The sequence below is a fragment of the Furipterus horrens genome, unplaced genomic scaffold (genome assembly GCF_987537825.1).
Source record: "Furipterus horrens unplaced genomic scaffold, mFurHor1.1.pri manual_scaffold_2, whole genome shotgun sequence".
Classification (NCBI taxonomy): Eukaryota; Metazoa; Chordata; class Mammalia; order Chiroptera; family Furipteridae; genus Furipterus; species Furipterus horrens.
Window position 1 is genome coordinate 87714978 of NW_028327172.1, and position 27595 is coordinate 87742572.

The 27595-nt window shown below is 46.5% G+C and overlaps 1 protein-coding gene across 2 annotated transcripts; it reads right to left on the reverse strand.

Moving 5' to 3' along the window:
- Window positions 1-604: 604 nt before the first annotated feature.
- On the reverse strand, window positions 605-27384 carry BACE1 (beta-secretase 1). Of its 2 annotated transcripts, XM_090266000.1 has the most exons (9): window positions 26639-27384; window positions 8255-8343; window positions 6871-7087; window positions 6248-6385; window positions 5423-5557; window positions 4370-4471; window positions 3616-3765; window positions 3193-3364; window positions 605-2582 (listed from the first exon to the last, which is right to left on the reverse strand). In XM_090266000.1, the coding sequence occupies exons 1-9, from the start codon at window positions 26894-26896 to the stop codon at window positions 2341-2343; spliced, it is 1503 nt and encodes a 500-aa protein (XP_090122126.1). In that variant the 5' UTR covers window positions 26897-27384; the 3' UTR covers window positions 605-2340. The 2 variants fall into 2 exon arrangements, with proteins under 2 accessions (XP_090122126.1, XP_090122127.1); XM_090266001.1 differs by lacking the exon at window positions 5423-5557.
- Window positions 27385-27595: the final 211 nt, after the last annotated feature.

Sequence of the window (27595 nt, forward strand, 5' to 3'; positions counted from 1 at the left end):
AGCCTTACTGCTCATTTCTCTTTCTTGTTCAGGATCAGTCAGAAAGTAACACTGACATTTTGGCCAATGTTGCTCTCCCTTTCCTTCTGTCGACCAGCCTGCAGCAGGAAAAGCCATGCAGACAGTGGGAAAGGCCCCAATGCCGTGGGGCGGGGGTGGGGCACAGCCATTTTTCTGGAGTAGAATTCAAAAATAGAGACATAGAATATATATTTTTATAGGCAAGAAGCTCTTGTCAAGATTTTTCTTTGTATACTTAAGAGTTTGTAGTTTCAGGGCAGAAAGGAAGCTAACTGAAAAACAAGCCTAGGTTTTCTCTTAAAGGAAAATAGGACAGTGGAACTTACTAATGAAGGGGTTGAGTTTTATGCCCTCGAAAGAGCTGGGGGAAAAACAGTTTTCCCCAACATGGGTAGAAATTATAAAGCAGAATGTGGCATTTTTATTTCACAGTAGCAATATTGGAAGTTTATTTACATAGTAAGTTCTGAGCTGGAAGGGGACAAGCTCCAGGCTTCCTGTCCGTCGCTGTATGTATGGGGCGTTGCCAGTCAGCCAAAGCAGCACCAAGTGCAGGGGAATGAAGAGAATCCAGATAAAAAACTATAACTCAGTGTTCTTGATTTATTGGTTTATGGCTTGTGGGCAGCTGGCTGAGGCCAGGATTTCCAGAGGCCCTTCTTGTAGTTCCCTCTCCCTCATCAGGTAATTCTACACTCAACAGGTCCCATACTTGAAAACAGTGTGTTGACCACATAAGGAATAGGATCCAATGAGTATACTAGGAAGATTCAGCTCTTCTCACTACCACTGGTGTCATAGCCCACTGTGGTAGAAGTGATAGGAAATGAACTTGGTCGCCAATACTTAGCCTGGGTACCCAAGTACTATTAGGAGTGGGGGAGAGAGAGCAGAACAGGAAAAGAGGATGGATTCCATTGAAGGGCTCTTGTGGTGAAGTAAGGAAGCCCTGAGGCTGCCATCATTTCCCCAGGCAGCCTTGATACTGAAGGTAATGATGCTATAACCAGAAAGCCCTGTGTTCCTGATACTTTTGGTATAATTCTGTGCCACAGTGGATGCCTTAGCCAAATAAATGGAGGGTGAGACATTAGAGAGGGTGAGAAGGCAATGAAATTGCTCTGTATTATGTAAAGATCTTACTACAACTTAAAGCTGAACAGAAAGCAAATCCAGGCAGGGGTAAAGGGCATCACCCCTATTCCTGTTCAATGGATCTTCAGGATTCTGTTTTCAAGGATTATTAGGTAGGTGAGGTCTCCTGTCTATTCTTAGCACCTCAACTACAGAGCTCTAGAGGACGAGGGATTTGTGGGAGGGAGTGAAGAGGTACCCAGAGGCCCAGCCCTTCTCTGTTTGCTCTATCCTGATTGCTTTCCCATAGGGCACTGGGGTTTAAGAGGGTTGGGATATTTCAGTGCTACCTAGCATATGTAGAGCAGAGTGTTCAGATAGAGACAAGTGGCATCAATACGGTAGGAATTCATTTGTTAGATGGAACTTCTTAGTGGACACTTGTCATTTAAAAGAGCTAAAAAGAGCTTTTTGGCTAAATAAGCCCTTCTTCCCATCTCACTTTTGGTCAGGCTACAGCCACAAAAAAGAAAACACTGGGAAGCAACACCATCTTACAAGATGGGATTCTATCTTGGAGATGAAGTCTGAAATTGGAATTCACGAGTAGTCATGTTTCTCCCTTTCCTAGCTTGGATCCCCTTGTGTTCCCTGTCTTTGCACTCCCTCTCCTCTTCTTCCAATCACCCCCATTTGCACAAATATTAAGTCAAATTATTTTTTGTTTAATTCAAGAGGCAGTCTGCACGAATATTAGGCTCCTTGGTACCGTTCCTCTCTCTTAATGCAAAAGCACTGTGCATTCGCTACTACTGACTTTGGCCGCTGGCAGCAGGGACACAGACTGGCCCTTTCTCTTCCAGGTGCTGCAGAGACACTCACTGGGGTCACCTGGGTGGGATGCCACTACTTCTGGAGCTAAGGAAAGAAGAATACTTTGGGTTGGGGGATTGAGAGGGCCGGTGGGCAAAGACTCAGCAACAGAATTTCCGAAGTCAAGTTTGAGGTGACAGAATATTCCTGCCACTGGAGTCTTTCTTCCCTCTCCTGTTTCCTACAGGTGTAATCCCTGTAACCCACCTTGCCAGCTTTTACTTCTTTTCTGTCAAGGCAGAAGCATTTGTTGGGTGGGTAAGGGTCCTGAGGTGCTCTGGTCACATGTGCCATCTGTGTTTCCTAGTGACCAAATTGAACCAACCACCCAGATGTGGTCCAGGGGAATCTGCCTTCTGCTCATGGGCCTCGTCACTTCAGCAGGGAGATGTCATCAGCAAAGTCATCGTGCTGATGGCGCAGGCAGCGGAGGCAGCGCCACTGACACACCATGAGGCAGAGTGGCAGCATGAAGAGGGCGCAGATGGCAGCCATGACATAGGCTATCGTCATGAGCGTTGATTCATCTGTCTGTGGAATGTTGTAGCCACAGTCTTCCATGTCCAGGGTGACAAACGGGCCTTCCACCGCTGCTGTCCTGAACTCATCGTGCACTGAAGAAAGGGCACATGTGAGTGGGCAGTCTTATCATCATAGAGCAGTTTGGATTACACAACAAAAAGAACTCCTGATAGGCCCTGAAATTAGCCCCTGAGGAGGCTATCCAAAGCCAGTGCTAGGTGGAGGCATGTCTGCTCCCAAGCCATTGGGAGCAACAACCTTTTTCTATGTGCCTATCTAATAGGAATGATACCTAAAAGTCAGTTATTCTAGGCTGACTAACAAGTCAGCCCCGTATACACCTAGTAGACTCACCTGACACTGCTTTAATCTAGTTGCAAGACTAGTTGCTACCATTCTGAAGTGGCATTCAATCTCATCCTAAAGCAGGTGACAGGGTCATGGTAGGTTCAGCCTGCTGCCCTTGGATCTAGAACTTTCCAAGGTGCCAGACAGCTCTTGCTGCCCTGGGAGTCCAACACAGGTCACCAGCCCAGGCAGGCAATTCAAAAAAAGCAGGAGCACTGACACAGACTTTTGCCTAGTATGTTGACTCCGGCCTGAGGCAACTGTTACTACTTCCCAGATTGGCAGGGGCCCAGGTATCCTGACTGCTGGATAGGGAAACTTGGATAGACTGACCCCATACTCTGGTATTCTCACCATGGCAAGCGCTGACAGCAAAGCCAATTCTTTTTCTTGCCCGATCAAAGACGACGTAAAAACCCTCCATGATAACTGCTCCCATAACAGTGCCCGTGGATGACTGTGAGATGGCAAACTTGTAGCAGTCGTCTTGGGATGTGGCCACATCTTCCACTGGCCGCAGGTATTGCTAAGGATAAGGAATCAAAGAGTTAGTATGTCTCCCTCTCTTCTTTACTCCATCCTTCACTTCATCTCTACCTTCTAGGTATATATGTCCTTAGGGCACTCTTCCTTTTATCATCCCTGAGGTCTGAAGGGTTGCTTTTTCCAAGAGCCCTTTACCACTAGACACTCATCTACTTTGTCTTCCAATTTCTGGGAAACTGCGTCTGCTGACTGTCTTTCCTAGGGTCCCACCGAGTCAGGTTAGGGACGTACCTGTGGAAGAATGGTGATGCGGAAGGACTGATTGGTGACCTCACTCATTAGGTAGAGTGAGATGACTGGGAAAATGTTCCAAGGGGTGGTGCCTGCTTGCCAGCACACCAGCTGCTCCCCTAGCCAAAAGCCGTCTGGGAACTTCTCCGTCTGTGTTGGTTCAGAAAAGGATAATGAGGAAAAAGCATCTTTCACTATCCTGCCTCTCCCATTTTCCCATACACTTACTGGGCCCTTTACAGTGAGTGGAACCTCAGTTCTCGAACTTAATTTGTTCCGACAGGCTGTTGGAGAAGTGATTTTTTCAAAAACTAAATCTTACGCATTTTTTCCTTTGTTGCTTGAGAGATGTGTGACCCATCATACAGGTATCAGCATGAAAGGGTTGTCGGGTCAAGAACCAAAGTTTTGTTTGACAACTGAGACAATTTTTCTATGAACAACTTGGTCAAGAACCGAACTGTTCGAGATGAGAGATGTTCGAGAACCGAGGTTTGACTGTATTTGCTTTTCCTGGAATATCCAGACTGGAGAAGGGTAAATCGAAACCCAAGAAGTAGAGGAAGAGAGCAGGAGACTGAGGCCAAAACTTTGTAATGGGGACTGTGTGATGTGAGCAAACAGGCCCATGAAGAGTTTTAAGAGCTCTGTAGAAGGCTCTCAGGGTAGACATTTTGGCTCTTGTTAAAGAATGTGACTTTCACAGATGTCCTGACTCAGTCATCTCTCTACCCCTGTCCTTAGTCCCACTGACCGAGGAGGCTGCCTTGATGGATTTGACTGCAGCTTCAAACACTTTCTTGGGCAAACGAAGGTTGGTGGTGCCACTGTCCACGATGCTCTTATCATAGTTGTACTAAGAGGAGAAGAGAGGGTTAGAATAGTCAGGAGCCAGAGTCAGAGGGGTGAGTCTGACTATGGGGTCCTGCCTGGGTTGGCATCTTGGCTTTGCCACTTCTTACATGTATATCCTTGGGCAAGTTACTTAACCTTGGTGCCTCAGTTTCCGCATCTTAAAGGATAATAATAGTACCTACCTCAAAGAGTTATTGTAAGGATTAAATTAATACATTCGAAATGCTTAGAATGGGGCCTCATACACAGGAAGCGTTTAGTAAATGTTAACTCTTATTATCTTGGGTAGGAAGGCATTCTCCAAATCTTGAAAATAAAAATGTATAGTTGTTTTAATTTTTCATAGTACTTTTAAATCTATTCTAACTTATCACATATTAAGAATCTAGGTAAGGACGACCCACATGGTTGAGCTGCCCTTTATTGGGTACTACTATGTGCTAGGTATTGGGATAAACACTTTGTTCATTTTTCTCTGGATTCACCACAGTCTTTCAAATGCTGTTTTTATCTCTTTTGTAGATAAGGAAACTGAAACATAACATGGTAACTTGCCTAAGGGCAGGTAGCCAGTACATGGCAGAGCTAGAAATCCAGGTCTTCCTGACTGCAAAGCTGCACTCTTTTACATTATCATATCACACTGCCTTGCAAATGAATTGGCCAAGGCCATAAAGCAAGGCAGTGACTAGGGTCCAGGTGTGCTTTTGTCATTACTAGAACATACGCCATATGGTCCCTGTGAAAGTGCTCTGACAGCCCCTCACTCCAACCCCCAGGTCCTGTTGCAATGTGACCCTTTCGCTCCTGACTAATTCTAGGTTCAGCCCTCAAGTCTTTCTGCAGGTCCTGCACCTCTGCCTTGTCCTCCCAACTTCATAAACCGGGGTCTGACCTCACACTGTCTTGCCTCCCCTTTCATCTCTCCCTGGTATCCCCTTGGTTTTATTACCTCCTTGCAGTCCATTTTCAGATCCTGTCCATTGATCTCCACCCGCACAATGATCACCTCATAATACCACTCTCGCCGGATGGGTGTGTACCAGAGGCTGCCTGTGTACAGCGAGTGGTCGATACCCCCAATGATCTAGGGAGAAAAAGAGGCAGGTACCCAAGTCCCAGCACAGGACAGAAAGTCTCCCAGAGGGCAAAGGACCTGTAATTGCTGGGGGTGGCAAGGCCCCCAACAGATCACCTTTCTCATCTTTCTGCTTTTAAACAAATCATGCCCAAAAGTGACTTACAGCTTCTTAAAATGTATTGAGAATGTGTTCAGGGGAAGAGACTTTCCAGATTTTTAATTATTTATTTCAGAATCACACAGTCCTTGATATGAAGTTATTTAAACCTATACCGGCACAATAAATGTTGAATGAATGATTATTTGCTTCTACTATAAATTTTGTTTTCTCTGCTTTTTGGAGTTGGAGAATCATTCACCAGTTGCCCTAATTAATTAATAAATAGATTTTTAAACTTCTTATATCTGTGCCTTCTGATCATCAGACTGAATAATCTTAATCCAATAGGTCTTATTTTCATTTCCTTTGAAAATTTTCTAATTATCTCTGATCCTTTCCAAGGTGACTTGAATCCTTTCTGGAATAATGCAAGGAAGAAAGGATGGACAAAGAAAAGTAGGGGGTGGGGAATATAAAGATACTAAACAGTGGAGCCCAGGACTGTGGCGTGGCTTAATGGAGGGAAGGGAGGCAGGCAGATGGTATCCATCTCTCTGCTCAGTGCTAGGACCTCCCCTCTCCTGCGGTTTACTCACCATGCTCCCTCCAACTGAGGCCAGCACCTCTGACTGGTTGAGGGGGAAGCTAGCGCCACATAGCTGCAGGGAGAAGAGGTTGGGAACGTGGGTCTGCTTTACCAGGGAGTCAAAGAAAGGCTCCAGGGAGTCATCAGGCTGTGGCAGAAAGAGACAAGGAGTAAGTCCTCACACAGAGGACCTTAGTGTACTGAGGCCAGCTCCCTGCCTAAACTGGAAGGCAAAAGCAAAGTCTTGGAGGTCGTTCCTTGGGAAAAACCGTCGTGAGGTACTGAGATTTGGCGAAGAGGTTAGCGGGAGACACTGGCAACGCAAACAGAAGGGTACTGATGGGCACACGGATCCATAGGAGCTCTGGTCCCCTATGCCTAGCCTGTTTCGGATGCATGGGGCCCTCTTACTCTTAAAGATCTCAGAATTAGTACAAAGCACAGCCTATTCTGTACCTATCACAGTTTCTGCCACTACAGTTCTGCCTTCTATAGGGATGAAATTCAGACTGCCTTTAAAATGATTTGTTTCCCTCCCTTAGTAAGTTCCCTTCCCTTCTCTTTCCCATCGTCGTCCCTGTGTAGCGTGCAATGCATATACACAATGCCTAGAGCTAGGCCTGTCCCACTCACCCTGGCAATCTCAGCATAGGCCAGCCCCAGGATGCCTTCCCAGTTGGAGCCGTTGATGAAGAACTTGTCTGACTCAGTGATGGCAGCAATGTTGGCACGCACAGTGACATTGGGGCCATGAGGGATGCTCACCAGGTCGGTGCCCAGCTCCCCCTCCCACTTGCCCTGGGTATAGGGCACATACACGCCCTTCCGGAGGTCCCGGTATGTGCTGGACCTGTGAAAATGGAGGCAGAGATCTGTGGATGCATAACCATGACAACTGGTATAGGGATCCAGCATCAAAGCAACTCCTGAACACCAAGCCTTACCTCAGGGGCATTCTAGATAAGTAAGATGCTCTCAGGCTGCTCAGCAGACTCCAAGGAGATCAATCACCCAGAACATAACGTAAAGTGACCTGGCAAACCGATGAGGGGAGCTATTGCGGCTCGCTCTCCAGTCTCCATAGCTCCATATTTCTAGATCTTGAGCTCAGATCTTGTGAAGAACAAGCCTGTGCTTTGTGTATTGTGCTTATTGCTGCTAAAGGGACAGCTAGTGGGCATCTCTTTCCCACCCCACCCCCAGCTCCATCAGGCTCCCAGAAAAGGAGCCATGGATTCTCTTGCTGTCTTGGGACCCAGTGGTACTATCTAAGTGGTAGACAAAGTGCCAGGCGGGGTGAATGTGGAACCTTCACAACAACTTCCAGAGAAGGGATTTGCACAAGCATCTAAGCAGAGTGTGTAGGTATTATGCACCACTTGTGTGAAATGTGCTTATCAATATGCCCAGCTGGGTTTAATCACACCACTAACCAGGATTTGGTGTATCTCATTGGGGTCAGTGACAGGACTGGGACAAGAACCTGCAATTAATTCCCTTTTTTTGTGAGCACACCCCACTCCCTGTCAGCTTTCTCTAGATGGGAAGTTAAAGGGAGGCGGCCTCAGAAGATAGGAGTTGGGGAAGGTGGCTTCGGCATCTTCCTAGAGGTCCAAGAATGGGATTTAAGCTTCTACTCACGTTTTCACACACACAGATGCCTCAGACACTAGATGTTCTCATGCCACTTCCTACTTTTATACTAAGGGTACTCCCAGGTGTGATCCCTCACTGCCTCTCTTACCTTAAAAACCCACTTCACCCTGACCGGTGTGGCTCAGTGGACTGAGCACCAGCCTGCGAACCAAACCCTTTCCCATGGCACACCTCCTTAGATCCACCCCACCCCACTCTTCTGTCCTTGTTGCTCGCCGCCTTCTCCCGTTCCCGTCCCCAACAGCAAAGAAAGGGTCTGAGGAACTAGTCTTTCTCTCTGCAGCCCTCTCCTTTTCTCTGACCCTTCTTGGCCCTGTATCCCTGGGAGGTATTATCCCCTCCAGCTCTCCCCAGGACTCACAGCTGCCTCTGGTAGTAGCGATGCAGGAAAGGGTGGGGGGCAGCCCCCACTGCAAAATTACTGCTGCCTGTGTCCACCAGGATGTTGAGCTGTCAGAGAAAGGGGAAAGAAATATGTTATTGACAGGAGGCTCTGGACTCACCACCTCGGGTTCTTCATCCTGCTAGCCACATGGTCTCCCTTTGGAGTGTCCACAGTGAAGCATCAGGAGGCAAGACTGGGCAGGCTGGCAACTACAGACACACATGCGTCCTGTGTATCCTCAGTGTGGCCTCAGAGACCTCGTGTCTGTTTCTGTCTTCTCTGTAGAACCATAGCATTTTCTGTGTTATCAGAGCCACATTATCTGTGTATGTGTTGTCTCCATCCCTGTCTCTCTCTCCCCTTTGATTACCCATACTTTCTTTGTGCACCTGTCTAATTCTGTCCTCAGAGCTTGCCCTTCCCCTCCTTTTCTGGTTCTCCTAGGAAGCACATCACCCAGCAGGCAGCCTGGGTCATCCAGGGCCTGGGTTTTGTCTAAATGTATGGACAGGTGTCTTTTTGGTGTTCCTTGCTGTGCAGCTCCTTCTAGCTTCTCTCCTACTGTCCCTCCTTTCTTCTTTCATGGCTTTCCCCAATTCCTGTCTTCTAAGTCTGCCTCCCCTTTAACTTCCCATCTAGAGAAAGCCATCAGTCCAGAGCTATTTTCTGAATGCCAACTACATCCTCACAGGCCAAAAGAGGGAAGGCCCTGTCCTCAGAAACACAGCCATCTGTAAAGTGAGTCCTGTCTTGCCAACCTGCCATGTCCACCAACCTCAACTTCTCCCCTGACCTTAAGGTCCTTCATTTCTGTATTCTCTCTCCTCAGTGCAGTGAAGTCAGCTGGCCTTGGTTTTTGGTGCAGGCTCTGACCTTGTCACCTTGGGCAGGCAGGTCACCATGTTTCCCTGGGCTCCAGTTTCCTCTCTGCTGCTCCTTCCTGTTCTCAGTGGTCTTCTGTGGCACTGCTGACTGCACCTACTCTAATGCCTGCTCAGGATTCCTGGCCTCCCCTTGTCCCCAGGGACAGCTGTCCATTGGCACCCCGGCCCTCTGACCCTGCCTCAGCCCTCCTACCCGGGCCCCCTATTCCTGGCCTGGTTCCCATTTCCCTCTCTGCCCTCTTCCCTGACTTCTCCCCACTGTCCCTCTCCCTGGTCTCTAAGCAGCCACTTGCTCCAGATGCGGTGCTTTCAAGAGAATCAATAAAGCTGGAGGCACAGCAGTTCAGATTTCAATCAGCCAGGTTAATGATTAAAAAGGCTTCTTCATTCCAGGCCCCCCACCCCAACCTGCCAGAACACTACTCCCAGCTCTAGGTTGGCCTCATATTGGCAGGGATCCTTGCTACCATGGGACCCCAAAGAAAGAGGGTCTCCTCTACCACACTGATCCCACAGCTCTACAACAGAATGTGTGCCTGGCCAACTAGAGGAAAATAGGACCGATTTTCACACTGGAAGGGAACTTTTATCTGGGGGCTCAATGTACCAGCTGTTCCAGACATCCCCGCCTCCTTCCCACTCCTCTCCTCTCCTTCAGGAGGAAGGGCTCTCTGCAGGCCAGCCCCTTCCTAGCCAGGAGGCCCAGTCATTCTTGCTGCCTTTCCAGTCCCAGCCTTTCTCCTTGTCTGAGGAAAGTCTCCCCCTTTCACCTCTAAGCAGGTCAAGCCCTCTACTTCCCAGCCACTCAGCCCATACCTCTGCCTCCCCTTCTTCACACTCACAAGAAAATGGGCAACCAGAGTAAGCAGTTGCCATTTCCTCTTGAGCAAGTGTCAGACTGTCTGCCCTTTGAGTGCGATCCTGCTTCTGAGAGAAGTGATTTCTAGTCCTGTCCTTGAACATTTCTAGCACAAGGCCCCTGGGCAGCCTCCCACAGAGGCCTCTTCCAAGGCAGGGCCTTCAACAACTGAGCCACCACACTCACTGTGAAACAGGGCAGTTAAGGGTGGCTGGAAAGAGGAAAATAGTGGTGAAAGGGGTGTGTGCCACCAAACCTTCTATGCAAACAGCCTCACCAAGGGAGGCCACATGATGGGAACTTTCATGCCTCCCACACCAGTTACTGCAACCTGCCTGCAGATGCGTGAGCCAGTCCTTTCTCTCAGCTGTTCCACCTCCTGGCTTGCGGGACAAATCCCTCCTTCCTTCTCGGGCACCTTCCCTATTAATCAACCTTGTCCCTCAGGTCCTTCAACCAGCATGCTCTTCCCTGACCTCAACTCCCACCCCCAGGTCTGGATTCTTCTTATTGCCATTTACAAATGCTTTAGTCTATTCATTTTTGAAAAATATTTTAAATCTCACATCTGCCTCCAGCTACCCTCTTCTTATCCCTTCACAACCAAAGTTCTCAGCCAAGCTGTCTTCATTTCTTCACCTCCCACTCATTCCTCAACCCATTCTAAAACTGAATTTCCCCTCTATTCCTCCCTCCACTATAAAACAGCCCTTACTACAGTTACCAAAGATTTCATGTCACCAAATGCAAAAGACATTTTCAAATCAGGCCTCATTGTTCTTGACTTCTCTGGAACATTCAACAGTACTGACCTCTTCCTCCTTAAAACACTCTTCCCTGCACCTATCCCATAGTTGTTCTCCCAGCTCTCTGGTCGTATCTTCTCTTTGCAGGCTCACTTCTCCAGGCTTGGGTTTGGGCCCTCTTCCTCTCCTGCTGTACTCTTGCCCTAAATCATCTTGCCCATGGCTGTGGATGTAGTTATCGCCTCTGTGCCTAAGCTTGTAGCCCTAGCTTCCCTCTGCCAACTCCTCTGAGCTCCAGAAGCACATACCAAAGTGCCTCAATTATATTTCAGATTTAGGATGTCCAAAGCTGACCTTACACGGTCCTGCCCCTCTGTCTTTTCCCAGTGTCCCCTACATTAGTGAATGGCATTGCCATCCATCTGTTCCATGAGTCAGCAACTTCAAAGACACTGCAACACCTCCCTGTTCTTCACACTTCTATCCAATTAACCGTCTGAAGAGTCTCTTGAACTCATTCATTTCTTGCCACCCCTAGGCCAAGCCATTACCATATCATCCTGGAATATGACTGACTGGTCACGTCACATCCACCACCCTTAACCCCTCCAACCTATGTTTGCACTGTGGCTAGAGTGATCTTTTCAAGTGCAGATTTGACCATGCTAAAGCTCCTATGTCAATGGTTTATCTTTGCTGTCAGAATGAAAGTGTAAAGCCTGAATATTTCGAACCCCTTTGTGATCCAGCCCTGCCTGCATATGCAGCCTAGCTTGTCCCATTCTCCCCCAAGCCCTCTGCCTACTTGCCACTCTGGCCTCATTTCAGGTCCTCAGACCATCCTGCTTTCCACTTCCAGTTTCGTCTACTCCTCCTTCATCCTCAAAAGGGACTTCCTAAGAGAGAAAGACCAGGTCATAATCTCTTGTTCAAAATGTTTCGGTAAAACTTGGCATGCTAATTTCACATTGTCTCTCACCTCCCCTTGTATCTCATTTTTTAAAAATCCCCATTATGTCCCCAATGGGCATCACAGTACCTGGCAATAAATACTGCTTGAATTCATGAATGGTTAAAGGAAATAAAATGGGAAAGAGCTCATCTACCCTATATTTGGGGTGAGGAAGGGGTCCCTCAGTTGATTCCCAAACCGTGGGAGTTTTTAAGTTATAGCGTGGCTCTGTCTGAGACCTGCCTTCTCTCAGAAGGTCCCCTGGTTTGACACAGGATGTCAGTCTTCAGGCAGCCTGAGGTCCTGAAGCCATCTTACTTTTTCCCCATCCCTCAGGGCCCTGCCAGCTCAGGAGTCTCAGTAACTATTGCCTTTAGATGCACAGGGGACTGAAGCTTAGGGGTCAGGACAAGGTCAGTGCCAATTACTTAACAAACAAATGTGCCCCTGCGGCCTCTGAGGGAAGGCAGCTTCAGGGGAAGCGCTAACAAGCCCCACTGGGGAAAGCACACAGGCCTGTTCCCCCCTGGAGACAAGGCTCCGCTGGAGGAATCTTCAGCAATAGATTTTGGGTGGTGAGATAGGTGCTGAGCTGGTGAGTTCAGGGTAAGCTCTTTGTTACCCAAATCCCAGCTGCCTTGGCCCCAGATCTCACTAGGAGACCATGATAGCTCAGATACTTCTGGATAAAAAGAGACATGAGTCATCTGTTCATTAGCCTGGAGAGATGGGGCTATTTCCAATTCTGAAAGATCTGTAGTTACTGACATCCATAGCCTTTTTTTTTTTTTAATATGCTTTATTGATTATGCTTTACAGTTGTCCCAATTTCTTTTCCCTTTGTTCCCCTCCACCCAGTGACCCCCTCCCTCCAGTTATGTCCCCCCGCTTAGTCCATGCCCATTGGTTGTGTATATCGTTCTTCTCAACATCTTCCTGTCTATTCCGCTCCCTCCTACTATGCTTCTTAATTCCTATACCATCTCCCTCCCCTCCCTCCTTCCCCCTCCCCGCTGACATTCCCCCCAAATGTTCCCGATACCTATAATTCTTTTCCCACTCTCGTTGCCTACTTAGTTTGCCTGTTTCAATTCCCTAGCTTCTGTTGTTGGTTGTTGTGATACAGTTTTCATTTTAATGTTCATAGTTTTGATCCTCTTTCTCCTAAACAAGTCCCTTTAACATTTTATATAATAGTGGCTTGGATCTGATGAACTCCTTCAGTTTTACTTTGTCCTGGAAGCACTTTCTCTGCCCTTCTATCCTGAATGACAGTTTCGCTGGATAGAGTAATCGTGGTTGTAGGTTTTTGCTTTTCATTACTTTGAATATTTCTTGCCTGCAGAGTTCCTTTTGAGAAATCAGCTGAGAATCTTATTGGGACCCCTTTGTATGTAATGCTCTTCTTGTCTCTTGCTGCTTTTAAGATTCTCTCTTTATCCTTAATTTTTGACATTTTGATTATAATGTGTCTTGGTGTGGTTATCCTGGGTCCAGTGTTTTTGGAACCCTCTGTGCTTCCTGGACCTGTAATTCTATTTCTTTCCTCAAGTTAGGGAAGTTCTGCTTCATTATTTTTTCACATAATTTTTCAATTTCTAGTTCTTCTTTGCCCGCTGGCAATCCTATAACCCGAATGTTCGATCTCTTATAGCTGTCCCAGAGGTTTCTGATTCTTTCCTTGTTTTCCCTACTTTTCGTTTCCTCTTTCTGCACTGGTTGACTGTTTGTTCCTTCCCTATGTTCCAAGTTGTTGATTTGATCCCTGGTTTTCGTTTCCTCGCCACTTGTTTTGTATGTGTTTTCATTCATTTCAGCAGGACTAGCCTTCATTCCTTCCCCATCTTGTTTAAGATCTGCTGTTAGGTCTGTAAGCTTTCTTATAACCAAAGCTCTGAGCTGAGCCTCAGAAAGATTTCCTATCTGCTAAGCTGTTAGATGAGATATTTGCCGTTTGGTCAGCTGCGTCACCAGGATCTCTATCATGATCTGTGCCATCCTGACAGTTTTGTGTTTACTTTTGCTTCCTGGGCAGGGCTGTCACACCTCCTACGCTATAGGGGGTGGAACCCCGTGCACTCATCTCTACTGGGTGACCCTTCTCACCACACTGTGGCGTTTTGTATGGGGGTGGGGGTCCAAGATGGTTTCTTGCTGTTTACTCTCCACTGAGAGACCGGGAGCTTCTTCCCCCATCCCCACCCCCTCCAACCTTCACAGTCTGAGGCAATGGGGGTCTGCCTTCCCTGGCGTTGGAATCGCGAGCTGACGAGTCTGGTCTGCAGCTGGGGGTGCTCCCCAGGTGTTTCTCGCCTCTTTTAAAATATGGGTGTCTGTGCTTACTCCTGTCCCACCTTTGTTGCCGCAGCTGCCGCCACCAGCACAGCTTGACCTCTCCGCCCCGGCTTCACCTCTCCTACCCGTCCGGACGAGCACCACTTGTTTATAACTTCATATGTTGGACTTCCATGTAGTTTTATTTTCTGGAACTTCTGGTTATTTCTGGTTTTGTGGTAGTTGTATTCCTTCTTACTTGTGGAGGGAGATGGAGCACGTCAGTCTAGGCCTCCATCTTGGATGGAAGTCTCCATCGCCTTTCTTCGTAGTCTGTCCCAGGGTCTTACCAGTTTTGCAAGCCTCTGGGGAGGGGACTTTAACCCAAATTATCCTACTTCTAATTCTCCTAGTCTGTTTCCTTCTGTGGAGGCCCAAGAATTGATGGGAGGAGAGCTCTTATATAGGGGCACCAAATATTCCCTGCAAAAAAGTTTCAAAGGTCTGCTAAATATATAAGTATGTAAGGGCTTTAAATGTTCTTTGTAAGAAGTAGCAAGGACTTGTTAAAAGGCCTTGGAAAAAGAAATGTAAAAAGGAGTGTTATAGCAATTAGTGATTTATAAGCTAAAAGCACCTCAGTCTCTATCACCTTCCATTTGCTTGCTTGTGTCTCGTTTATAACATTTGTGAAGGTTGTGCTTTGCAAAATGTCTAGCCCTTTGAAGATAGATTGCTTCACAGGGAGTTCGTCCCTGGCTGAAGAGCTATGCTGCCACCGGAGATAACCTTATAGCCTTGCAAATTTCTGTTCCTGTTACTGCCAAGACATTCCTGCAGTCCTGCCCAGCCCCCTCTTCCTAAGGCTGTTTCCCGCCAAAGAAGAAACAAAGGGGGCCTCACCAGTATATAACCCAGCATTTAGATTCCGTTGTAGGTTCGAGCATGTTAGAGACCAGCTCAGGGTCTGCCCAAATCCTGGCCATTATTAAGTCTTTTGCTTACTTTATACACCACTTCAGAGTGTTCAATCTCGCCTATGTAGCCGTAACTCTTATACTCTTATATAACAAACCTCTTTGCTAAACTGAGATGTAGAAGCCTTCTTCCATTTTACTGAAGAGGAAACTAAGACCTAGTGTGAGTAAGCAACTTGACCCATCTTATATCTAATACAATGAGCCACAAAACCAGGACAAGAATCCATTGGTTCTGGCCAAGCCCAACTCTGGTCTTTCATCTCCTTGGCCTTACTGAATCTCTCATTTGGAGAAGAAATATATGGTAGATTGTTACACTAATGAATCACATCCCCTGTATCCATGCCCTGGTGATCCACTCTACACGGACTCTGGGCTTGGCCACATGACTTGCTTTGGCCAATGAGACATCAGCAAAGGACGAAAGCAGAGGTTTGATAAGTGCTTATGCATTGGGGATTGCCCTCTTGGAATGCTGCCCCAAGACCGCCTCCTTGAGGGTGAAAGACTTCATGGAGAAAGGGGTCCGGCAGACCCAACTTAGTCTGCTCCCCACCTGACGCAACAGCTGAATTCAGCCACCTGATTGAGCCCAGGTAAGACTGGTAGAACCATAAGCCAACCCACAGAATCCTGAGAAACAAAATGGCTCTTGTATTCAGCCACCAAGTTTTCCAGATAACTGATAAAAAACTATCTGAATTAAGTCCTGGGATCCTTGACCTTGGTGGCCTCTAACCAATCATAGGTAAACTCCAATGAACCTCTCCTGTCACTTTTCTCCCTTCTCATCATGCTTCTCATGAAGTTTCTCAAAAGCACAACAACCAGGCTTCTGGCCAAGATGGAGACATAAGTAGACATGCCTCATCTCCTTGCACAACCATGTAGGATTACAACTACCTCAAAATAAAGAAAACAACTGGAACTGCCAGAAAATCCTATTGTATGAAAGCCTGACAACCAAAGATTTAAAGGGGAAGTGTTCATACAGATGTTTAGGAGGGGTGGAGCTGCGGAACTGGGGCTGAGAGGACATGGTGTAGGGGTGGCAAGGCAGAGGCTGCGGCCAGCCAGCTGAACGAGTGGTCCCACATTATAAAAGCCGAAAGGGACACCTGGAGAGTGATTCCAGTCCCAGGCCAGACCGCACGCTCATGGTTCCAGTGCCGGAAAAATAGTCTCATTGTTTCTTGCTGTGAAAACCAGAGGGGGTTGGGGCGGCAGAAGAAACTGCCTGTCTCTCAGGAGAGTTGGTTTAGAGGGCCCCCATGGTCCTAGAACGTAGGCAATCCCACCCACTCTGGGAACCATCACCAGGGCAACAGCTAGAGGAGGGCCAGCCACATACAGGAGGTGGGTGAAGTGACTGGAAATGGGGCGAGTGACAAGCAAGTGACATTGTTCTTTCTCCAACCCCTCCCCCACATACATCCCCACAAATTGGTGAACCCATTTGCTCAGCACTGACAAATACTTAAGGTTCCTCTCCTTACAATGTAACAGCAGCTCTACCTAATATATAGAAGTAAACAAAGGAAGGTTGTCAAGTTGAGACAGGGAAGTATGACCCAAATGAAAGAAGAGATCAAAACTCTAGGAAAAAAAAAGAAAAAAAGAAACACTAAGTGAAATGGAAGTAGCCAACCTGTCAGATTCAGAGTTCAAGACACTGGTAATAAGGATGCTCAGAGAAATGATTGAGTATGGCCACAAAATAAAGAAAGAAGTGAAGGTTATACAAAGTGAAATAAAGAAAAATATATAAACAACCAACAGTGATGGGAAGGAAGCTGGGATTCAAATGAACAATTTGGAACATAAAGAAGAAATATGATTCAACCAGAACAAAATGAAGAAACCTTTAAGAAGACTGGGGTATTTCCAAAAGTGCCAACATACAAATCATAGGGACGCCAGAAGGAGAAAAGGAAAAGCAAGAAATTAAAAAAATAATGGAGGAAAACTTCCCTAATTTGGTGAAGGAAATAGACATAGAAGTCCAGGAAGCACAGAGTCCCAAACAAGTTGGACCCAAAGAGGACCACACCATCATAATTAAAATGTCAGAGGTTAAAGATAAACACTCTTAAAAGCAGCAAGAGAAAAGCAGAGAGTTACCTACAAAGGAGTTCCCATAAGACTGTCAGCTGATTTCTCAAAAGAAACTTTGCAGGCAAGAAGGAACTGGCAAGAAGTATTCAATGTGATGAAAAGAAAGGACCTACAACCAAGACTACTCTATCCAGCAAAGCTATCACTTAGAATGGAAGGTCAGATAAAGTGCTTCCCAGACAAGGTAAAGCTAAAGGAGTTTATCATCACCAAGCCACTATTATATGAAATGTTAAAGGGACCTATTTAAGAAAAAGAGGATCAAAACTATGAACATTAAAATGACAGGGTTGGGGGGGAGCAATGGGGGAAAAAGTGGGACAACTGTAACAGAAAAACAATAAAGAAATAAAAAATTAAAGAAATAATAAAAAACTCACCAGTATCAACAACTGAATCTAAAAAATAAAAACTAAATCCAAACAAGCAAACCAGAATCATAGGTGTGGGGATCATTTGGAGGGTTATCAGCTGGGAGGGGGAAGAGGGAGAAATGGGGAAATGGTGCAGGGATTAAGAAGCATAATTGGCTGGTACAAAATAGACAGGGGCATGTTAAGAATAATATAGGAAAGGGTGAAGCCAAAGAACTTATATGCACAACCTATGGACATGAACTAAGGGGGATGGATTGCTGGAGGGAAGGGCGATACTGGGCGGAGGGGAGCAAAAAGAAAAAAAAATTGGGACTACTGTAATGACATAATCAATAAAATATACTTAAAAATAAAAGTAAAATAAAATGAAGGTTATAATAGAAAGTTCTGATTAAAGTGAAAAATGTGTTTTTAAATTATCATTAATGTGAATGTCACTTGATGGATAATTTATTTTTGTACTCTCAGCCTTGATATCACAAATGGCACTGAGTATAGAGTAGTACATAGTCATCAACTGAATACCTGACTGACTGAGTGAGGTGCTTCAGGAAGGTGGAGTTGATAAGGTTAAAAGAAAGAAACTTTACAGGCAAGAAGGGACTGGCAAGAAGTATTCAAAGTGATGAAAAGCAAGGACCTACAACCAATATTATTATATCCAGAAAAGCTATCATTTAGAATGGAAGGGCAGACAAAGTGCTTCCCTGACAAGGTGAAGCTTAAAGGAGTTCATCATCACCAAACCCTTATTATATGAACTGTTAAAGGGACTTACTTAAGAAAAAGAAAACCAAAACTATGAACATTAAAATAACAAACTCACAACTATCCACTGAATCTAAAAAATCAAAACAAAAACATACTAGCCAAACAACTAGAACAGGAACAGAATCATAGGTATGGGGATCATTTGGAGGATTATCAGCTGGGATGGGGAAGGTGGGGGATGGGAAGGAATGGGGAAATGGTGCAGAGATTAAGAAACATAATTAGTAGGAACAAAATAGGGAAATGTTAAGAATAGTATAAGAAAGGGAGAAGCCAAAGAACTTACATGCACAACCCATGGACATAAACTAAGGAGGAGGATTGCTGGTGGGAAGGGGGTACTGGGAGAAAAGAGGAAAAGTGGGAAAATTTGGACAACTGTAATAGCAATATAACTTAAAAAAAAAAACAAAAAAACCAATGACAACCTCTTACTGCTGCACCTTTGCATATGCTGTTTCCTTGGCTTAAAATGTGCTCTCCCAGTTTTGTCTAACTTCTGTTCAACTTTCAAGTCACAATTTAAACATCCTTTTCCCAAACATCTTGCCCTGATCCCCTCAGCCAAGATTAGCTTCCTTCTCTTGCAGTCCTTACTAACACCTGCGCTTCTTTGTATATCACTCATCAAACTTTTAGTCATTTATCTAATGCCTCTATGTCCCACCCACTGTGAGCTCCATAGGGGTGGGAGCCTTATTACCTAATTGTAGCCTTATTACCTAATTCTTACCTAGCCCTCAGTAAATGCTCCATAATAATTTCTTTAAGTGATAGTAATTGCCTCATTTCCTGTAGTTCTCTGTGACAGTACAGGCTCTTGCTATTAATTCTCAGCCGCAGGGTCTTTGCCGGGGGAATTTTTTAGTCTGGTACTGTGTAGGGTGACAATGACACCTGGCACCCACCATACCCACTCAATACACACTCAGTTTCTTAGAGGAGTCATAGTGACTTCAGGACTCCTTGCTCCCAGACCCTCTGAGCCAGCTTCAACTGCTTTCCTAAGTAGATGTTTCCAGAGCTGAGCTTGCCCAAGGCTGAGAGGAGAAGGGAAAGAAGGACGTGAGGAGCCTAACATCCGCAGCTGGGAATAGCTGAGGGCCAGCAGGGTACACAGCTCCAGCATCAAATGGAATCTAGCAACTGGGTTCTGTCCAGGTTCCTCCCACCTTGACCAAATCAGCTGACCCAATGGAAATTGATAGTTTTCTCCAGACACGTCCCCTGCTTCCACTTCGATTTCCAGGATGAAGCTAGCAATTGATCCTGGGAACAAGCAGGCTGCCAGGCTCCCCACCTTGGGTTGTTGTTGTTTTTTAAAGGAATACCAAGATGGCTGTATCACCCCAAACCTTACCAGGTGCACCCTTCCCCCTTTAGACAGGATGCTTCATTTCCCCCAGTCTCAAATCTAGCTCTATTAATATATGTCAGGGCTTCCAATTCAAATCAGGTGGTGGATTTGAATGGTCAAAAAAATACATGTCTCTCTGAAAGATCAGATCTAAGACAATCATTTTCAAACTTTTTTTTTTTTTTTTTAAAGCAGCAGAACCCTTTTCTGCTCTTATGCAGGATTCCAGTGTACCTAAGAGAGCAAAAGCAGAGATGTTCTGCTTGAAGAAAAGGTTTTACTTCCTCTGTGTTCGTCCTATTCCTGGTGGCTCTTCAGGCATCCCTTTAGCACGTTCAGCCTCCATGAAACCCATCTGGAAAGCCCCAGTCTATGAGGTATCATGGCTGCTATTGGTCACCTGCTTTTCATTGTCAGACAGTAAGTCCTTCCTGTTGTCTATCCATGTCCCACTCACAGGTGACTGGCTTTAATCTTCTTTGTGTCTGTACTCATTTGAAAATGAAGCTGGTCTGTGGCCTAAGCCCACTTTCCCCCTTGGGACCTGGGTCATGCTCAGCACATAGGCTTTTCTGCTCAAGCCATTAGGAGATACCAGGGTTCACTTCTTTTGCTCCTTTGCAAAAAGTCCACAGGCACTGGGAAAGAATAATTGGTGAGGTTCATGGGCCACAAGAGGCCAGTCAAGAAGACATCCAGCCTGGACACAGTGGGATTACAGAGGGCAGAAGAGATGATAACCGTAGAGCCCTAACAATCTGGGAAGTCTGGGCAAGGATCAGCTGGGGTGGGAGAGGCAGGGAGCTCAGTTCATTTGCTCTGAGGCTTTGTCAAAATCTGTGATAATAAAGACCTAGGATTCCTAGCTCCCCATATCAGTCCCTAGGATTACTGATTCGTCATTCACCTCAGAGCACACAGCTCCTCTCTCAGGATCCACTGGGCACAGCACCTGCTTCCCAGGCCTCTGGGTACATCCTGCCTGGGGCAGCTCTAGGACCTGGAAAATGGTCTGGCTCCTTCCTGAAACTCTCCACTGCCCAGGCCCTTAAGAGAAATGGCTCCCGGTAGACAGAGAAGTTAATTGTCAGGTAGGGGGCTTCCCTGGTTCTCTTCCTGGATTTTCAACCAGAATTCTCTGCTTAACTTTATTGGAGACAACAAGAAGAATTCCTGACCTTCAGCCTTAGTGAGAGGGCACAGTCTTTCTCAATGCCCCCCACACCCCAATACACTCTTTCTTTCCTGACCTGGGGAGGCAGAGGAGAAGTGAGGGTCCTAGCAAGAGCTAATGTACTATGTGAAGCCCAGACCCATCAATACTGTTGTGGTCCCAGGAACAGGGTAGACAACCTTAGAACTGGGATCCCACCTGCTTTGTCTAATTTGAAGGGTGGTCCTTTGAATTCAATGGTTTTCAATCTTTTTAGTATCAGAACTTTTATTAAAAAATCTGGAATTCCACTGTATAAAAACAATAAAAGCTGAGCTATTCTAGGAGGGCAGGGAGACTTGGGGTCAGGAGGGAGCAGGAGAGCTTGGGGAAATGTGGAAGGTACCGTCTTACCTGCTTTTCTTTCTCCTAATCTTCTTCCTCACACTTGCAGCACCGTTAGAGAAGTCCACAAACCACAGCTTAAAAACCATTCCTGGGATGGAGCAGGAAAACTATCTGGCTCTTCTTTGTTTCTGACACTTTGAACCCTTATTGTTTTCTACTGCTCTAATCATTTTCTCTTGCTTCCTTGATCCCTAGTCTATACACAACATTCCTTCCCTAATCATTTTTCTCTTTTCTCTCTATTCCTTCGAAGAGCAGTTCATTTGCTAACTTGGCTTTCACAACCACCACTCTGCAGGTGACTCTGGGTCTACCTGTCCAGTCCTAACTTGTGTCTCCTGGTTTCCAGATCCCCATTCTCAGATGGTTGCTGTGTCCATCCAAAAGAATGGTCCACTGGCACCTCAAAGTCAACCAATATGTCCCAGACTGTAGAACATGGGAAAGAACCCAGTATTTGGACTTGGAACCCAAAGATCTGGATTTGAATCTTAGCTTTGTTTTCCCTTAGTTGAGTAATTTCAGGCAAACCACTTTAATCTCTCTGAGTCTCAATTTCCTCATCTCCAAAATAGGCATGCTAATACATACCCCTTATAATTAAAGCAGAATAATACACATGGAATTTTGGAAGACTCTCTTGTGCTTTAAAAGCTTGCTCCTTTTGTTGTGTTCCCTGACACAAACACAGTCAGAGAGGTTGACAGGAAGAGAATCATCTTCTCTTTCCTTTCCTCAACCAGGGTGGAGACCAGCTAGGTGAACTGACATGTGAATGCTGGATCTCTGAGGACCTCTCCTCCTTTCTTTTAGTTACTTATGTTTATTTTTTAAAACTTTAATTGCATTTATTGGGGTCACATTGGTTGATAAAGTAAAATAGGTTTCAGGTATTCAATTCTAGAATACGTCATCTGTGTTATATTGTGTATTCACCACCCCAAGTCAAGTCTCCTTCCATCACCATTTATCCCCTTTACCCTCTTCTACCTCCCCTATCCCCTTCCCTCTGGCAATCAGACCTGTCCTCCTTTTAGTCTTCATTGCCACCATTCTCTTTCAGGTCCTTGTATCCTAACTGATCCTCTTCTGAGGCTCTAGACATCCAAGCTATCCTCCACAGCAGCAATTTTCAACTGATGTGCTGCAAGAATTTTTAAAACATGCACTACCTGACTATTTAGTCAGGGGCACTGACCTCTTTTCCCTTAGACTGTAAAAAAAAAAAAAAAAAAAAAAAAAAAATGGCAACAGCCAACACACCCATAGCCGTCCAGTATGAGTGAATCAAAATTATACCTATTTTCTTCTTAGATTCTGCGAGCCGCAGAATTTTAGTAATTAGTTTATGTGTGCCATGAGATGAGAAACGTTGAAAATCGCTGCTCCACACTGAAGTTTTTTCCTAGAACCAAAACTACACTAGACAATTGCCCTTCTCATAAATTTACCAGGACTCTCCACTGCCTCTAGAATAAAATGCAGACTCCACTCAGCCTCACAGCATCCTGACCACAGCTTCCAGCTTCTTAGCACAGCCCGTGCCTGTCTTTGTGAAGCGCTCCTCCACACCACCCTCCAAATAGCGAAGCACCCTCCTCTTTCTAGGCTATATTCACATGCTACCCTTTCCAGCAAGCCTTTCCCAACACCTGTCACAAGTAGCTACTTCTTTTTATGCACTGCCAAGACTTACTGTTCTTCTATTTGTTATAGATGCATATATTCTTATATATTATTTAGGTGTTTATATGTTCTTGTATGTTATTTAGGTGTTCTTATATGTCTGTCTCACATGAAATTTTGCCCTTTTCAAGTGCTAAGACTATGGTGTTATTTTTCTCTTCTGCACACATAGGCGCTCAACAAACATTTGTTAAACTGAGTTGACTATCACCAGATTTCAATCCTAACAATTAAATTATTATCCTGTGTCTGGACAGTGAGGCTCATACATTCTAATGAGACTATGTTCTTTCATTTAGAAAAAAGAAAGAAAATATTTTTACCAGTGCTCCAGCTTTGCATTTACAGTTACCCACAACAGCTCTATTTAAATGTCTTACAGTTTATTATTCATTCACTTAACGTTTTTTAGATGCATGTTCTGAGTTTGGTGCTGTCATAGATATTAGGTAAAGAGAAGACATTGAAAAAAATAAATTAAAAACTTAGGAAGACAATGTTCTCTAAAGCTCGATGTTTTATCAGGGAAACACACAGTTATACACTTGGATAAGTGTAGTAAGGGACCCATGAGAAGATATCTTGAGAGAATGGAAGAGGGATGTTCATGATAAACTTTCTTCTTCTCCCTAAGACACACAAATAGGTGGCATGGTGCAACAGGAAGAACAAGGGTGAGACAGTGTCTTAGCTTATTGGCCTGCCACCTTGCCAACTGTTTACCCTTTCAATTCCTATTCTTCTATTAGAAGCTGTGAATATAAAGAACAAAATAATCTACGTAGAATATATTTTAAAGACTTTATGTAAACTGTAACCATAAATACAAGTGGAAATTTATATACAAGTACTGCTACACCATCCGCTGCTGCCAACTTGACTATTCCCTGAAATGGTCTCGTTCTGCTCCAATTCACCCCAGATCAAAATCTCAAAATCACCTTTGACACTTTCTTCCTCACTCTTCACATCAATATCACCAAGTGCTTATATTGTTCCTCACACCTTGGTCTTCCTTTTCCTTTTCATCTTTTCACAGCCTCGTGTCGTCCTTGTCATAGCACCTCACACATGGCCTGACAGACCCTCTGTTTTTCTAAAATTTAGATGTCTCTTCCTGAAATATTGTTTTCTTTATGTCATTCTCCTGTACAAATAAATTCAGTTTCCCCCTTACATCTGCAGAACAAAAGCCAAACATTACAGCTTGAGATTTAAGGCTTTTGGTAGACTGGTTCTATCTTATTTACCCAAACTTGTAACATTAAGTGTACTGGTTTTCTCTCTGTCTTCTGAACAAACATGCCTAAGCCCAAACACACATAACTTATTCTGTCATTTGTTGTAGCATCTTCTGGTACAACGGACCCAGTGTCAGGGAGGGAAGAAGTGGACATACAAATAAAGTACAATTATAGTTTGGTGGGACAGATGCCATTTCCCTACTGAGAATGGCCTCCCTCCTTCTAGCCATCCTTCAAGACCATGCTAACAGCACACCTCCTCTGTGAGGCCTTCCCTAATTTTACCCCCTAAACACAATGCACTCACTCTTTGTAATACTGTAGATCAGTGCTTCTCAAACTTGAGACACTGCCCCTGAAATTCTGACTCAGTAAGTCTGAGGTGGGGCCAGCCAGAGGATTTATATTTCTAACAGCCTCCGATAAAAGGGTCTGGGGACCTCACTTGGAGTACTACCGCTATGGATTCACTTGGAGAGGCACTTACACTTTCACTTCACACTAAACTCTTTCCAGGCAAAAAATGTGTGCACCATCTCTTTGTGGATCAGCTTCCAAACCAAGCAATTAATTGCATGGCACATAGACACTGCTCACTTTTACTTGATCAGAGTACTCTGCCATTCGTGTTCTAACATGGTGCTTACCAGGCAGGAAGAAAGGGCAAACTGCCAGGAAAAGAATCAAAGCTGCCACAGAGCAGAGATGCTGGCGTTGGTTTGGGTTTGCAGCCATAGAGCAACCCACAGTTCTTTTGCCTCTGCTCTCCCTGGCACTGGCTCCTTGAGCTGGTGTTGAACTTTAAGCCCACTTTCCCCTTCTCTTAGACATTTATGTAGGCATGATCTCGGGGATCCAGGGAAGTCTGTATTTCTACATGTGTAAAACATGGAGGCCGAGAACACCCAAGTTTTTATGCTTCATGGCATAGCCCAGAAAAGTAGAAGTGCCACACAAATAAGGATGAAGTGACTTTATATTTACTGGGGGTCAATTATGTGTCCAGCTACCCTGTTCTAGCTGCTTTTACCTGTATAATCACACTTAATCCTCACAGTTACCTAGCTAAGGAGATCTCATTTCACCCATTTTAAAGACAAGGCCATAGCCTCAGAGAGGTTATATTATTTGCCCATAGCCACATAGCTGAGAAGATAAAAAAACTGGAATTCCTGGCCCCAAAGCCATTATTCGTTTCACAGCCCTGTTCTGCATCCATGCCATGGCGTCTAGGCCCAGTTTGCATAGCACATCATGGTTCCAGGTCTCCACATGCCTCTGCCCCTGGACCCTGCCCTGGAGGGCCAGGCAGCTAGAGGTCTAGATTCAGTCTCTGTCCTCACACTGAGGACTGATTCAAGACTGCTTCTGGGTAAGTTACGGTGTATAGGAAAGAGGAAGGATAAATAGGGGAGACCAGAGCCTTAGATCAGCCAGGAGGCGGGAAGGACAAAGTGGCAGGGGCCTAGAAAGGCTTGCTTTCTTCAGGTACTTGAGGGTGGAGACTTGCATATCTCTCAGGTCCAGTGTATGAGTTGTTTGAGAAGCCCAGGGAAGTGTTCCCTCTATGCATAAACAAACTCCCACCTTCAGAGACCCTTCCAAGGACAGGCCTCCTGGACACAGATCCAGAGAAGGCTGACTCACAAAGATGTTCAGGCTCAAATTCACAGTGACACACATCAGCACACATAAAACCATCCTGCCACCCTGTCTAGACTTGCCCACAGAGAAAGCACATGTACTCAGAGGTCAGCCACAGCACCCCACAGAGAGCTGCTCATGCCCACACTCCCACCCATATAGGTGCAGGGGCACAACCTCCACTAGCTGCTCATCAGGGAGGATGCGGTTCCTTTGCTGAGATTTGTCCTTTCCCCAGGGTCAGTTTAGTCCCTTCTGGCCTGTGCTCCGTGGGAGGCTTTGAAGTCATGGGGTGGGGTAGGGGCTGGAGTGCAGATGCAAAGGGGGAGGGGGAGAAGGAGGGGCAGGGACTGGGGAAGGCAAGAGTGTTCAGGGCTTCTGGTCTAGACTGGAGGTCAGAGTTGCTCAGACATCATGCTTTGCTGTCCCTGTGGTAGCTGGGACAGTAGGTAGCCAGCTCATATCGGGGTTCCTTGCTCTTCACGGTGCCGGGAATGATGGTGGGAACCTCAATTCCAGGACCACCAGAGGAGGTGATAGGGTTGGGTGACCAATATCTGGAGTGGTGTGGTTGGGAAACCAGGCTTGGCCAGGGCTGACACCTATTCATAGCACCCCTATGGCTTGGGCCCTTCCCCAGGTCAGGCTGACCTAACTGAAGTGTTTCTCTTGCCTTAAATCCTTACAAAGAAGTAAGACGGGAGAGCAGTCAGACCAGGGAAAGTGGGGAGCCTGTGAAGGGAACGGGAGCTTTGGGAATGACGAATGATCCCAGAGGGAAGGTTGGGGAGAGGGGCTCTCCTGCCCACGTCACCCAGCCCACTTTCACAGGGGCCAGCATGCTGCACCTCCAGCCTATCCCCACTCTGCTCATGCTGAGAGGAGAGGAGAGCTGGCCTGGCGACCTTACCGTCTGTGGGGGGCTGCCCACAGTCATCTCCACATAGTACCCCTGACCGGACTTGCCCCTCAGGTTGTCCACCATCTCCACAAAGCTGCCCCTCCGGCAAGGCTCCTCTGGCTCCTCCGTGTCCCGGGGCAGTCGCAGCCCCAGGGGCGTTCCCCCCAGCCCGCTCCGCAGAGGCAGCCGAATGCCAGGCTGGGTGCAGTGGGCAGGCAGCAGTGCCGAGCCCATCCACAGCAGCAGCCAGGGCAGTGCTCGGGCCATTGCCGGCCCTGGCCTTCAGGCCCTCAGGACTCCCTTTGGCCCACGTCCGTCCCTGCTGCCTGCCCCCAACTCTGGGTGCTGGTGGTGGCTGCTTAGAAGAGAGAGCTGTGCAGCATCAGGGCTCCTGCAGGCCCCGGAACCAGCCCGGGTCAGGCTGTGGGTACTGGGCAGGAACAATCCGCAGAGAGAGAAGGGAAGGAGACGGATGCAGGTTACATCTGACCAGCGGCTTCCAGCCTTAGCATCGGTCCAGGAGAGAATGGCTCGGGTCCCCTGCGGGAGCTGGGAGGGGCGAGCATGGCAGGTCAGCAGCGGCCGGTTTCCTGGTTCTCCGGGCAGGTCAACGGCACGGGAAGGGGCAGAGGCTCGGCTCCCGCGGCTGCGTTTGCTGCTCAGGCGACCATAATCCAGCTCCCAGCTTCCAGGCAGGCTGAGCAGGCGGAAAGACTTGCGGTGGGGCTGCTGTCAAAGCCAAGGGTTTTCGCTGTTCCATGGGATCTCTGGGAAGTGTAGTCTTCCCAGGGCACGCAGCGCAGCTTCCGGAGCTGGTGAGGGATTTGGGATGCCCTCTGTCGAGAGGGAGTCCACCCTGCAGGACCCTGGCGGGCAAGGTTGCCTGGGCCCTACCAGGGCGGCAAGAGCCATCAGGACAGAGTGGCGCCTTCTCATTCTGTCTGTCCTTTCTTCTGCATTTATTAA